A 14,285-nucleotide genomic window follows, 5' to 3' on the forward strand; every position below is an offset into this window, starting at 1 on the left:
AAACAAAAAAAAACTCCATGCAACAAGTTTGCGTTGTGCACCAAGTTGTTCTAAAGCAGGGTTTCATTTTTTTCCTTGTGAAATCGGTTCTTCTCAGAAAATTCTTTAATAGAAAATTCAAATAAAGGAGAAAATAGATCATTATCTATCTCTTTTGGATATCTATCAGTAATGCTGGCAGTGAACCCTTCATCATTATCTAATTAAGTTTGAAATCATCCTTCACATGGGTAGTTTGGTGGCTTTCAGGAAAGTAAGTAAAAAATAAAAGGATTAAATTTGATCGCTAGAGTTAATTGGCACTTACTGAGGTTGGGAGAGAAAGGAATGAAGAGCCAGAAAAGGCTGAAGGAGATGAAGCATGTACCATTTGAAAAGACCTGAATGGATACAGTTTCATTTTTCATCATGGTTGCTTCTTTTGGTTGTTACTCGTTGGAGAATGTGTGCATAAGAACTAATTTCTCCCAGGGATGGCTGGTCCCCTGGGGAAGGACTTGCGATGCACAATTATGGGGCATTCATAATCATGATTTAACTATAGGGCTTGAGAAGATCATGTGTTAAGACAATTTTAATTATAGTGTAGGCATGAATAGGAAAATATAGAAAGTGAATACTAGAAGATCAGCAAATAACTTTCTGAAGAAGGTGAGAGAACAGCTCAAGCAAAAAAGAGCAAGAAAATGATGATATTATCATGGCTAGTTATTGTAGGTCATGATGATGATAACTTGGTACAGTACCATGTGACAATAGACTTGAAAAGTGAGTGAAGGAAAAGAAGCTGACGAGATGCAACTATCTTCAAACTGACATCCCCTTCACTCTTGTTAACATGCTCTACTTTACGTGGTGTATGTAATAAAACAAGAAGACTTCAATCACGAGCTAAAGTGTTCCCTCAAGGAATCCACTTACAACACTCACAAAGTAAACCACAAAGTGTTCTAAAAGAACACACTCACAAACCCATTAAAGGGAATAAAATATAATTTATTCAACAAAGAAGGTGTGCCAAAAGGCTTACAAAACAAAGGGGAGAACACTCCTATTTATATACACAAGGGAGAGAAGTGAGTGATTAAAAGAGAGAGACATCATAATTAGAGAGGGAGCAAGGCTCCCAACGGCTAGAGGGAACAGTCAAACTGAGTTTGACTATGCCCAATGGCTAGAATTTCTAGCGGTTGGGAGCAGTCAAACTTAGTTCGACTCTCCCTATATTACATATATTGTTTATATATTTAAATAAATATATATGTAATATACATTATATATATACAAGTCTATATATATAAGTATAATTATATGTACATTTTAACACTCGGCAGATCGATAATTCTTTGAAGATATTTCTCTTGAACATAATGGCAGTGCATCTCGATGTGTTTCGTTCTTTTGTGAAACGTATTGTTGTTGGCAATGTAGATAGCACTCTTATTGTCGCAACACATCTTTGAAGCTCTTAGAATCTTGATTCCCATATCAGCCAGCAAGCTTCTCAGCCACACTACTTCCATTATGGTAGTAGCCATTGTTAAATTATGTAAATCATACTTGTAATTTCGTATATATATTATATATATATAAGGTAATACATATACATATATTATATATATGTATATGTATCTACCTATTATATATATAAAATATATATATTTCTATCTTTAGTCTTAGGGGTAGTTTAGGCATTTTACACATATTCTTTTTCGTGAATATGTTTTGTATTTTCCTTTTTTTTCTTTTTATTTCTTTTTCTTTTAATAAAGCAAAGTGTACTCACCTTGGGAGAGGCCCAACACACTAGTCGTTGGACCCCTCCAACGGTCACAATTGTGACCGTTGGAGGGGCTCCAACGACTATGTGGAGCCCCTTCCAAGGTCTCCTTTTTGCCCTATAAATATGGGCACTCCCTCTTGTATCCTCTCAAGGTTTTAGGGATTATTGCCCAACCTTTTATTGTTTATGAAACTTATGAGTGCATTTGCAAATTTGTGATTTCGTGCTTTTGTGCACAAGTGTTCTTGGTGTGCGTATGTTCACACATTTATTCTCAAGAATATTGTTCTATCGGTTATAGTATCTTGTTGAAGATACTTTTACAGCCATGACCCAGTACTTGGCTTCAGTTAAGGAAATAAAGAACTTTTATTGTTTTTTGTACCTCTACGATAACAACAATTCACCTAAGAAAACACAAAAACCTATGGTTGAGTGTCTATTGTTTGGATCACCTCCCTAGTCTGCATCTGTATAGGTAAGTAAATCTAATGCAGAAGAGGAAGACATAAATGAGCCTCTAAAAAGAGAATTTTTAAGATATTTAATAATGTGCAAAACAACTTCCATGTGAAAAAATGTGGGAGCGTGCTGAAAGTGACTGGCTGTGTGTACATGTGCTATATCAGGTTTAGTAATAGTTAGGTAAGAAAGAGCTCTGATAAGCTGTCTATAAGGAGTTGGATCATCCAGCGACTCTCCAACATGAATTCTCATCTTAATATTTGTTACTTCAGGAGTGTCAACTTTCTTATCTTCTGATATTCCAAACTTGATAATAATATCATAAATAAACTTAGACTGAGATAATAAATACCCTCTGGGAGAATAACCGACTTCTATTCCTATAAAGTTGCATAAAAAACTCAAATCAATCATTTCAAAACTAGTTTTTAGAATATTTTTGATATATTAAACTACATGCTTGTCGCCTCCAGTGATTATCATATCATCTATATAGAGTAGCAGAATTTTTAACAAAAAAAGCAATGTCAGTCAAGCAAGATCTAAAACCAATATCAAACATAACTTTGCTGAACCTTTCATACCAGGCTTTGGGTGCCTGTTTCAACCCATATAATGCCTTTTGAAGGCGATCAATCTTTCCTTGAGGAAGACTCGTACTAGGGGGTATCTCCATATACATTTCTTCCATAAGATTTCTATTTAAAAAGACATTTTTGACATCTATTTGGTATATAGACCAGTTTAATTGAAGCTATTGCAACAAATGTTCTAACCATGGTCATGCGGGCAACCCGTATAAAGGTTTCTTCATAATCAATGCCATGTTCCTGCAAATATCCCTTTGCAACTAGCTTAACTTTACAAGGTTCACTCTTGGTTTTTATTTTATATACTCATCTACAACCTATGAGTTTCTTTCCTGGTGAAAGATTTTGAATAGACCAAGTTTGAGCGTTCTCCAAGGCTTCAAGTTCTACCTTTATAGCTTTGACCCCTTCAGGGTGTTCTTTAGCATGAGCGTAAGATGAGGATTTTGCATATGAGTGAATTAGGGCTATGCATGCTTTACATTTTGAAGAAAAAGAATCATAAGATACAATTTTGATGGGGGTTTTGATACTCTAGATGATTTCTTAATTTGCAATTCATCTATACTAAGGTTAGAAAACTTTTCAAGTGTACATGGAGGGTTTTGATTTCCTCGCCTAGAATATTGTACAAAAGTTTGATCATTGTGAGGCAATTCATCAAGTGATTCAAAATTGCTAGATTCAATAATGCTCTTAAAATCATGCCCACAATCACAATTGTTAATATCTTGTTTTGAAACAAGGTCAAACAAAAAAGAATACTCGGTTACTTTCTTCGGTTGATCCTTATCAAAGAAATTTTCTTTTTCCAAGAAGGTAACATTTCGAGAAATGTATAATTTTTCATTTTTAGAATCATAACACCTATATCCTTTTTTTGTTATCGCCATAATCAAAGACGACACAAGGAATAACTCTAGGAGAAAACTTGTCATTCTTATTGGTAAAAATAAAGCATTTGCAACAAAAAATTCATAATCTTGATTAATCAAGAAAGAGTTTAAAGAGTTTTTCAGTTGATGAGATATTGTGTAAAGAAGAGGATGATATTCTGTTTATAAGATAAACAGTCAGGACAACTTCTGCCAAAAAAATCTTAGGCATGTAGCTACCAATAAGTAAAGTCCTTGAAGTTTCAATAATGTGCCGATATTTTCTTTCAGCTACGCCATTTTGTTGTTGTGTGTGTGTACACTATTTTTGATGCGTGATGCCATGTGAGTAGAGAAAACTTTTAAATTCTTTTGACAAAAATTCTCCTCCTGAATTAGTATGAAATATAAAAATATCATTTTCAAATCTATTTTTTGACCGTCTTATGAAAATTTTGAAAATGAGAAAATATTTCAGAATTTAAGAAAGTAAATCCAAGTATATTTAGTAAAGTCATCCACAAAAATAACATAATATGCATATCCACCTTTAGACATAACCTGGACCCCAAACATCTGAATGAACCAACTCAAATGGTCTAGAGAAAATAAAAGTTCTATTTTTAAATGGCAACCTTTTCATTTTTTCAAGAAGACAGTCTTCACAAGTGAAATCATCAATATTACAAAACTTTTCCAAACTTGGAAAAAATTGGATTTTAGATACAGTGGGATGTCCTAATCTTTTATGCCACAATTTTAAATCCATTTTTTGGACATTATAACAAAAGTCATCTTTTGGTATCTCCAAAAAATCTATAGTGGATGTCTCATTCTCTATAGCCTTGCCCAATTAGCTTCCCTGACAGACGATCCTGCACCAAACATTCATGTAAAGAGAAAGGCAATATTATAACTATAATCGAATATTTGAGATACATATAAGAGATTCAAATTTAATTTAGGAATGTATCTAATTTTTGGAATGAGAAATTTTTTGGAGTTTGAAAGATCTTTTTCAAAACTTCCTATTCCTTTGATTTTAAGAAGTGTACCATCGGTCGTAAAAACTTTTAATACACTTGAGTTGTTATATCATTCGGATAAATATCATTGTCTAGGGTCATGTGAAAAAATGCACCATAGTTAAGAAGCCAAGGAATCTTACCTGGATCCGCGACCCCAGCTGAGGAAGACCCTCTAAGAAAAGGTTGAAGAGCTTCAACTAATTGAGCTGGAAACATGCTTCTAATAAATGATTCTTGAGATGTGGGAAAGTCCTTGTCCTTTGACTCTTGAAGAGAGTCAACCGAAACAACCTTCTTTTCAAATATCTCTTTTAGTTTAACACATTGGGGCTTAGTGTGTCCCGGTTTATGACAAAAATAACAAATGGTTTTCTTTCTTTCATAGTCATTTCCTGGTCTTCTATAGTGAGGTGGCTTATATGCATAGACATGATTTTTCGGTTTAGAAACGGCTAAGATCAAGTCATCTTCACTTTTGCTTATATGACTTCAATCTATTCTCATTCATACACAACTCTTCTATAGTGTCTTCAATAGAGGACACTTTTCCTCTAAAGTGAAGAATAAACTTGGTAGATTCAAATTTCAGCCTTACCGTTAATGAATTGATAAAAGTGATCCACATCTATTTGTCTTTGGTAGAGTTCTATGTCTTTAGGACAATGTTACTTTGGCTCTAGAAGAGAAATTCTTCCCAAAGTTTGGATAGGTCATTATAATATTCTCCAATAGTTTTATCCTCTTGAATCATAGTCTGAACTTTATCTTGCATATTACATATATGTGCAATATCTTTGAGAATACATTATCTTAAGATAATCCCAAGCCTTGTTAGCATGTTAAAATTTGGCAAAACTTGAACATTTTTTTACATCTACACTACTAATAAGCTAAGGCATGATCTTGGCATGTCTCATCCTCAACTCCTTTCGCTTCTTCTCATAAGTGGTTATAGCTTTAGTTTTCTCATTTTTTATTAGGGAAACCTCTTTCTCACCTTCTACTTTAGTGAGAACTAGCTTGGTTTTTGGATCGGATCCATCTACTAGTCCCACAATTTCTTTCCTCAAATAAGGTGCTTTATGATAGAAGCCCATATTATATAATTGAAATCATTGAGCCTTATGGGTTTAATGGTGACATTATCATTGTCATCTATTTTTACAAGGGCTTAAGAGAGAGAAAGAAAGAAAAGAGGACGAGAGAAGAGAAAAAAAAGGAGGAAAGAGAGGATGAAAAAGCACAAGTACACCTCTACGATCACATGAAACAACAAGCCACACTTGCATAATTCTGCGTCTTGATTCACCAAAAAGGTCTATCTTTTTTCCATTGACCATAGAAAATGAGGCAGCAAGCAACCTTTAAAAGTCAAGAGCAACCTTGCTCTGATACCATGTAATAAAACAAGAAGACTTCAATTATGAGCCAAAGTGCTCTCTTAAGGAATCCACTTACAACACTCACAAAGTGAACCGCAAAGTGTTCTTAAAAAACACACAAACCCATGAAAGGAATAAAATATAATCTATTCAACAAAGAAGTTGTGCCAAAAGGCTTACAGAACAAAAGAGAGAACACCCCTATTTATACATAAGGGAGAGAAGTGAGTGATTAAAAGAGAGAGAGAGAGAGATCATAATTAGAGAGGGAGCAAGGCTCCCAACAACTAGAAATTCTATCTATTGGGAGCAGTCAAACTGTGTGCCCAACATCTAGAATTTCTAGCCGTTGGGAGCAGTCAAACTTAGTTTGACTCTGTAACGCCCCAAAATTTAACCCAAATTTTGAGGATTTTTTTTAAGACAACGAAAATATTCAAATTTAAACAAGCTAAGCATTTCAGGCACGTCACAGGGATCCTCAAAGTAACTAACATTCATTTTATTTCTAGTAAAAGTTTAAAACATAAGATTAGAGTTCTAAACAACTGAATGACACATTTTACAATAACCAAATTGAAATATAACATCCCGAGAACACAATAAATCATATATCTTGGTTCGCACACCATCCCGCAACCACTCTTGATCTTTTACTCTTCTCTTGAAAAATAATAAAATAATTTGTGTCAGACTACAACCAGTCTGCGTAGGAGAATACTATGATTTTGCAGATGTACTATGTAACAAGTTGCAATGTGTTTGCTTAATTATAAACAGTGAAGCATGATACTAAACATGGCATAAAGAAACAAGTAACATAAAATAATTTATTGCATATCACTATTCTAACTCACAAAAATATAACATGAATTAACATCTAATCAAACACTGGTTTAAATACTTGATCACATGCTTAATTATCTAATCACAAGTTAACAAGTTCAAGCACAAAGCTCACAATATTTTGTCCGATTGATAAGAAGTAAAATTTAATGTTTCTCTTGATTTATCCCACGGGTACTCACAGACCAAAGCAATCGTAACAGAAGAGAACATTTGAGAGTTTATTATGCATTGGTGTTTTATGAACCCGAATGTCTAACTGAAATTGAAATCCTAAGAGAGCGGTTGAATGAACGAGAGAACCTCTCAAAGACACAAAACAACAGGATGCATCCGTAACTTCTGCAGAAGAACTTGGAGCTACCGCCTAGGACAAGTTGGTAGTCCAGGTCCCCTAACTCCGAGAATTGGGGACCATCAAGCCATTGCCGCTCGAAGCAAAAAACACTTATCCCCGGAGTTGTGTACCACCTACCCTCTTCAAGGTAAGCCCGAGTCTAGGTGGATTGCTATCTTATTAATTTGTATTACTTGATTTGTCTCAGTCGCTAAAAAACACTGGAGTTCTTCACAATTTAAATTATACCACCGGAGTAGTAGATCCCCAACCATTCATACCTTAAATAGGTATGTTAACCAGATCTTTATCCATTTAATTGTGCATACCCACCCAGAGTGTTCTGGTACCTTTAAACCGTCAAGTATGAATGTCTCAGTACCTTTAAACGAGTCAGACAGGTATATTAAATTTACATTGACTTGTGTATTAACTTTATCAACTTGGGGTGCCAATGTTGAAACTCCGATTTCCTGGCTTGGCAACATATGTGCCAGCATCAGCCGACCCGCAGGCTCGGTTATGAGTTCATTTCTAGGTAAGATACACTTTCAAGTCGATCATATGAATGTAATTGTAAAGTTTCATCCCTATATTCATTTCATCAGACAAAATCCTGTTATCACTCAGTCTTGGATTTAACACCTTATATGAGCAGAGTACATGCAATCAGTCGGTTATTGGGCTTAAATTAGGTGGTTTAGTAGTAAGACATATACGCAGTCCAAAACTTCTGTTTTAACATGCTTAAACCTGAAAATTTCTAAAGTTAACCCATAGTCACTAATTTTCATTCTTGGATTCACAGAGAGGCTGATTAATATACTTTTGCTATTTAACATTATGTAAGAAGAAAAACATTCAAGGTATACACGTGAGTTTTGAATTTGGTAATTGAACATAACACAAAAAAAAGAAATTTGTTATGTACTGAACATTGTATCTTTGAGTATAAAACAGAAATCGAACAGTCAATGCATTTAACATAGAGATTCCAAATTGTTATTAAACTTAATACACCATTTACACATAACAAGTGACTATAATTAATGAACTATTAAGATTGTAGCATAAATGTTACAATTAATCTTCACCATCATTTCCATCAATTCTAAGCTTCATGTCCTACCTATACTACGAGAGACTGACAAAATGATAATATAGCTGCATCAAACAGAATTCCTATCTATACGAGATTCAGATGCTCCTTGGAGCTCCAGCCAACAATCACAATGTTTTTTTTTTCAGATTAGCACAACTCATTTGTTTAAAAGATTGAAATAGCAATAATGAGAGAATGTGCAATAAAGCCACACAGAGTACAAGTCTGAGTGCAGATTTTATTTATTTCAACTACTGCGTTAACTCAACTAAGAAGAGGAATGAAAAGGAATAAGTCTGTAAAGGTAGTGTAAGAGATGGCTAAAACAAATCAAGCATGATGATTTTGCACGTCCTAAATTATTCCATCTGGAAACAATTAAACTTGAAAAGAATATTTTGGAAGAAACGAAATTCCAAGATTAAATGTACTAACAATTTAGCAGATTTGGGTCTCTTTTTTTTTTTTGTTCAGGCATTAAGGTTTTCTGGAAACTCAATTTGGGACGTGCGGATGCATACCTACAACTAAGTTAGAAACGATAGTGTTGTGACAGACATAAACTGCATATTATAATATCGGAAAAAGATAATAAATCATGAGGGTGATCATGGCGAAGGTGAAACAAGGATAGTGAACAACGCCGTAATAGGTAAACAATATTATCACGAATAAGTATTAATGCAAGAGATAAAAGAAAATTGGTTATACAAAATAACACAAACCCACACCCTATAAAACAAGAGAAAGAACAAGTAACAAATAAAAAAAAAATTCAAACCAATCAGAGACAAAAGAACATAACATATACGTCTAACACAGGAAATCTATATTAACTGTAAAAATGCAGAACCCCTTTCAAAAACTATGAAATGGTTAATTTTTATCAAGTATTCGAGATATAGAAATTAGTGTCTTATGCCGCTATTCAATGCTTTCTGCATTCACTTATTATACAGAAAATGTGCAACTGATTATAAAGGCATCGATTTTGGTACTGATTAATCAGAACACTAAAAAAAAACATACCCAGTATCACACTACGCAGGCTGCTAAGCTTTAAATCTTTTTCCCTCCAGGTATATATTGAAATTTCATAGCACAATAGCCTGGAACATCAAAACAGAACGCAGATAGAATCCTACTGCTCACAATATGATACACTGAGGAGCTGAATATAGCTTTCCCAAACTCTATTTGTGTAAAAAAAATCATTTCTTTGTGTGTAGCACACACACATAACCGAAATTTTGCATTTGTGCACAAATTAAACCCAAATAGATGAGTTGTGCAGCTTTATTTTACATGCTTAAAACAAGCACACTACGAAAACACAGTAAATCCTACCTTTTATCAAAGCTTTTCCCTCTTTTGCTGTGCTCTCTAGCAGTCGTGAATCTGAAAAATCTCCTCCTTGAACCGTGAACGAGAGAGAGATAACAAGAGGTAGGGGAAGAGAGACGAAAGAGAGAGTGTTGAGGAGATGGGTTTAAAAGGAAAACACATGAGGGGAAATCAGTTAGAGAGAGGGAATGGGTGAAGGAGGGAGATCGTGGGTGAGGAGTGGGGGGTCTGTTTCCCCCTCCTCTCCACGTTCTTCGTGAAAGGGGTTTAACGCCCTCCCCCTCCATTATGCTTGATTAGGGTTTCCTATTGGACCCTTTACTCTTTTTAACGCACTTTACGTTTTTTTTTTGTAACTCATATTTTACGTTTTAACGCATGTCATTTTTTTTTCTCACACTTTCATTTTAACGCACCAACGGATGCGGGTTTGGTTTGACCGAACCCGTGACCCGTAGCTTACTTATTGTTTGGGTCCTCTTTTTGGAACTTGTCCTGGATTCATCCGTGGATCCGATTTTTTTTTTAAAGTTTTATTAATAAAATTTCAATTAAGGATCCACTTAATTTATATGGATTTCAAGTAACTTATTCTGGATCCAAGATCCGTTGAGTTCATAAAACCCCATAAGAAAAATTCGGATCTAAGGATTTGAAGTTTCTTCATTCTATGATTTGGACCCATGGATCCAAGTAAATTGTTCATGGGTTCAAAATACTCTAGCGTGGATTCCAAGTGACTTATAATGGATCAAAGTAAAATTTTAATTGGATCCCTACCCTATTTACCTCTCCGATGTCCAGGATCCAAATGGAGCAATGTAGATCCAACCATCATATGTGCTATTATGAATCCCTCTAAAGTGTTATACGTCCAATATATACATTTTTTCTCATTAAAAATACGATGTAAACTCCACAGATCCACTCAATTCGACCTGGATCCAATATCAAATTTGACCATGATATTGAGGATCTGAAACCAGAGATCTGATTCGTTTAACCGAAAATATCCAGTTTAATGTTCGTGATCTGATATCTAAAATCCGTATGGAATACCAAAAATTCGAACAGGATATTAGGAATTCAACATTGGAGATCCAAACATGATATCTGAGATCCAAATACGAATAAAATAATAAAATAGCAAAAATATCCTTGTACCAGCTTAAGGACATAAATTTCAAATTTATTTACCTGATAAAATTCATGGGTATTACAGACTCTCCCTATATTACATATATTATTTATATATTAAATAAATATATATGTAATATATATTATATATATACAAGTATATATATATATATATATCACGGTTTTTGGCTTATTACATAACTTGAAATATTTGCAAGGCTGAAACCCCACTATCACTCATTAGAGAATGTGTTCCAACATCAGAACTAAGTTCTCTTAGGGATGGCTGGTCCTCCGAGAAATAAGCTGCGATGTACAATTATGGTACAAAGTCCAATATGCCAGAGTACTATCCATGTCAACTATAATTATTAAAGATGCCACTATCACTCATTAGAGAATGTGTTCCAACATCAGAACTAAGTTCTCTCAGGGATGGCTGGTCCTCCGAGAAATAAGCTGCGATGTACAATTATGGTACAAAGTCCAATATGCCAGAGTACTATCCATGTCAACTATAATTATTAAAGATGCCACCATTTTCTTAAAGCCCTTTTTGTATCTTTTGAAAAAAAGTCCTGGTCTTTACATTATATCTTCCATCTTTTTTTGTTGTGATAACCACAAACAAAATTCCAATTGATATGAACCCGGTGTATCATGGGAAAACTAAGAAAGTAGAAACCAGCCAACTATTTTCTTGTGAGAAGGTGGGGAATGAAGGGTTAGAGCCGAAGTTTAAGCAAATGAAATTGCATTGCTGATGTGTTTAGGAAACATTGCACTAGATTTGACTTCCATTTAACATGGTTTTCCAGAGATGAGACTCTTATGATTTTTGCACCATCAAATTGCTGATGTGTTTATGAAAGATTGCACTAGATCTGACTTCCATTTGACATGATTTTCCAGAGATGAGTCTCTCGTCACTTTTGCACCATCACAGCTTGAAGAGTGGTGATAAGAATGCTAATCCATTATATCTTCATCTTGGGATTCAAATAAAATAACTAGTATGATAGCTTCAACCTCAAGCAGGTCTGTGCCAAGATTAATCTGGAAAAAAGACATCTAACGGATGGTACCATGCACTTCTATTTTTGTGACCAAGCATACTACATGACCCAAAACGGATTGAAGTGTAAGAAGGATTAGTGGAGCTGACTATATTACTGAAACTCCAGGTTCTAATCCCACTTAGGGAGATCCAATCAGCTCATGGAAAAGGGTTCATTTTGGATATGCGAAAGCATGAGAAGATTAGTACTGAAAAAGTAAATTTTGGATGAGATGAGTGTGACAAAGCTCAAGAAAAGTTGAACATCCTGATGGTGTTATGAGATATGATACTAGCTGCCATTTGCAGTAGGCATAAGAACATTCACCTTTTCTTCCTCCAATATTTAATTCTTTTGCATTACGTTATCAAAAAAGGGAAAAATGGAACAACCTTGTCAGGAGTCAGCATTTAGCCTCAGAATACAGCAAAGCAAATGATTTCCAGGCTCAAGGGCATATGTTATTTAACTGGTGTCAGGTTATCCATTATTTTCTACAGCCTACATGCATGAGGTCTTAGTGGTTGTGCCGCCTTTCCTCTCGTTTAGAAGATTGGATAATGTTCCAAAGCAAGGTGATCACTCAGTTAGGCAGAGAATCTCAGTTTAGAGATTGCACTTTTGGAGAATAACAGCAATAACCTATATTGACCATATGAGGAAGTGCTTGTCCAAAAATGCATTCTCATGTGGCAGATGGTGAGCACTGAAGTGCTTCTACCTATTTTTCCTAATGCATGAACTTGTCTGTCAATATGGGATCTGTGTAGTGCTATCATTTTGCAATTAGTTTATATTTGAGATTTTACTAGCCTCAAAAAAATGAATTTAATAATTTACACTTTAGCCAACAGATTAATATTTAATGCCAACTTTTTACTTGTCATGCTCAGGCATGGAGTTTCTTTTTGAGGTTCAAGGCTGATTCGTTAGTTTGTTGTATGTTACAGGGCCTTCAAACCTGCCTGGTAGCCTTGTTGGCAAGGTATATTTCTTTGTGCATCAATAGCACTTCATATGTTTCTATTCTCTGAGACAATAGCTTACAAGCCCATTAAGTGACTTGTGTCATAGGAAGGTTCCTCAGCATCATAGCCATGAAAGAAAGGCATTAGAGGATCAAAATAATGGAAACTAGCTTATTGAAGACCTATATATATTTTTATCCTCTAATGCTTTTCTTTGATGGCTTTGGTGCCATCTTTAAGGAAAAATCAACAGAAGAGCGAGCAAGAAGATGGAGGGCCAAAGCTCTATGAATCATATTCACCATGGTAGAGGATGCAAGCAGTCAATCCTGTTTACTAGTGTTACATAAAGCAATAAAAACTGACTAAAATACCCTGTCTAGAATTCCTTCAAAGATAAAAGGAGGCAAAAGCCATGCCAACTATGTCCTAAGCAGTCAAACGGAACTTTTGTCCAATATTTTGACACAAGGACCTCTTTTATGCTTAAAAGTGCAGTGCCTTTTCCTTTGCATGATAATTTATGTTCTAAAGGGCAGTTCTGTTTACATGCTTTCAGGTGGTTCAAGGGTCCTGGAGAATCCTATATAAAATTACCTTTCTTTGGAGCAGTTTCATACCTTACTTTGGCCATTTCTCCATTCTGCATAGCATTTGCTGTAGTTTGGGCAGTATACCGGCGCATCTCTTTTGCCTGGGTTGGACAAGATATACTTGTAAGGATGCTCATTGTTTGGTTACCTTATATTAATTTATGTTTCAGTTTTCCTTGGGGAAATGAAAGATCGACTTCTTATTTCTTTTACTCAAATCACATTTAACCACCATCCACTCTGTCCAGTTGTCTGCTTCAATTAGCACTACAATGTTGATTCTTCAATAAGCTTTATTACAGAAACCTTCACAACAGAAGTTCTTCACATGCACACATACATACATGATTTAAACTGTTGATGCTAAATGTGATTCTTGTTTCTTTCCACAGGGTATTGCATTGATCATTACTGTTCTCCAGATTGTCCGCCTACCAAATCTGAAGGTGATATACTGATGTTCCAACATTATTCTTTCAGATGGGATCCTCTACTCTAATTCAAAGATCAAAATGTGATTAGCTGTCCTGCATTACATTACTATTTGTTGGATTAACTTTCTGTTTGTAAAATTTTAGGCTTTTAATCCTTTAGTAAGTACTCTATTGAGATGTTAGATTAACCTGCATGTTTGATCAATATCTTATGAGGCATGTTTGGAAGAGTGGTACCTAATGTATAGCTGATGGTTTGCTAAGCTGGTTATGGAGTTGTCAAATTTTAGTAATTTTATGGGATAATGAAAACACAAATCAGTAGTATCAAATTCTTGTACGC

At 34.8% G+C, this 14,285-nt stretch overlaps 1 protein-coding gene across 2 annotated transcripts in view; it reads left to right on the forward strand.

The window, feature by feature from the left end:
* The window catches only part of LOC149822284 (signal peptide peptidase-like 4), a 117,161-nt gene that overhangs the window by 51,400 nt on the left and 51,476 nt on the right, over positions 1–14,285 (forward strand). For both annotated transcript variants that reach the window (XM_089980967.1, XM_089980968.1), the window contains exons 7-9: positions 12,898–12,932; positions 13,475–13,631; positions 13,901–13,954. In XM_089980967.1, coding sequence (XP_089837093.1) covers positions 12,898–12,932; positions 13,475–13,631; positions 13,901–13,954 — 246 coding nt within the window. The remainder of the gene's footprint in view (positions 1–12,897; positions 12,933–13,474; positions 13,632–13,900; positions 13,955–14,285) is intronic.

Source organism: Nuphar pumila, chromosome 11, assembly GCF_984573655.1.
Source record: "Nuphar pumila chromosome 11, dmNupPumi1.hap1.1, whole genome shotgun sequence".
NCBI classification, from domain to species: Eukaryota; Viridiplantae; Streptophyta; class Magnoliopsida; order Nymphaeales; family Nymphaeaceae; genus Nuphar; species Nuphar pumila.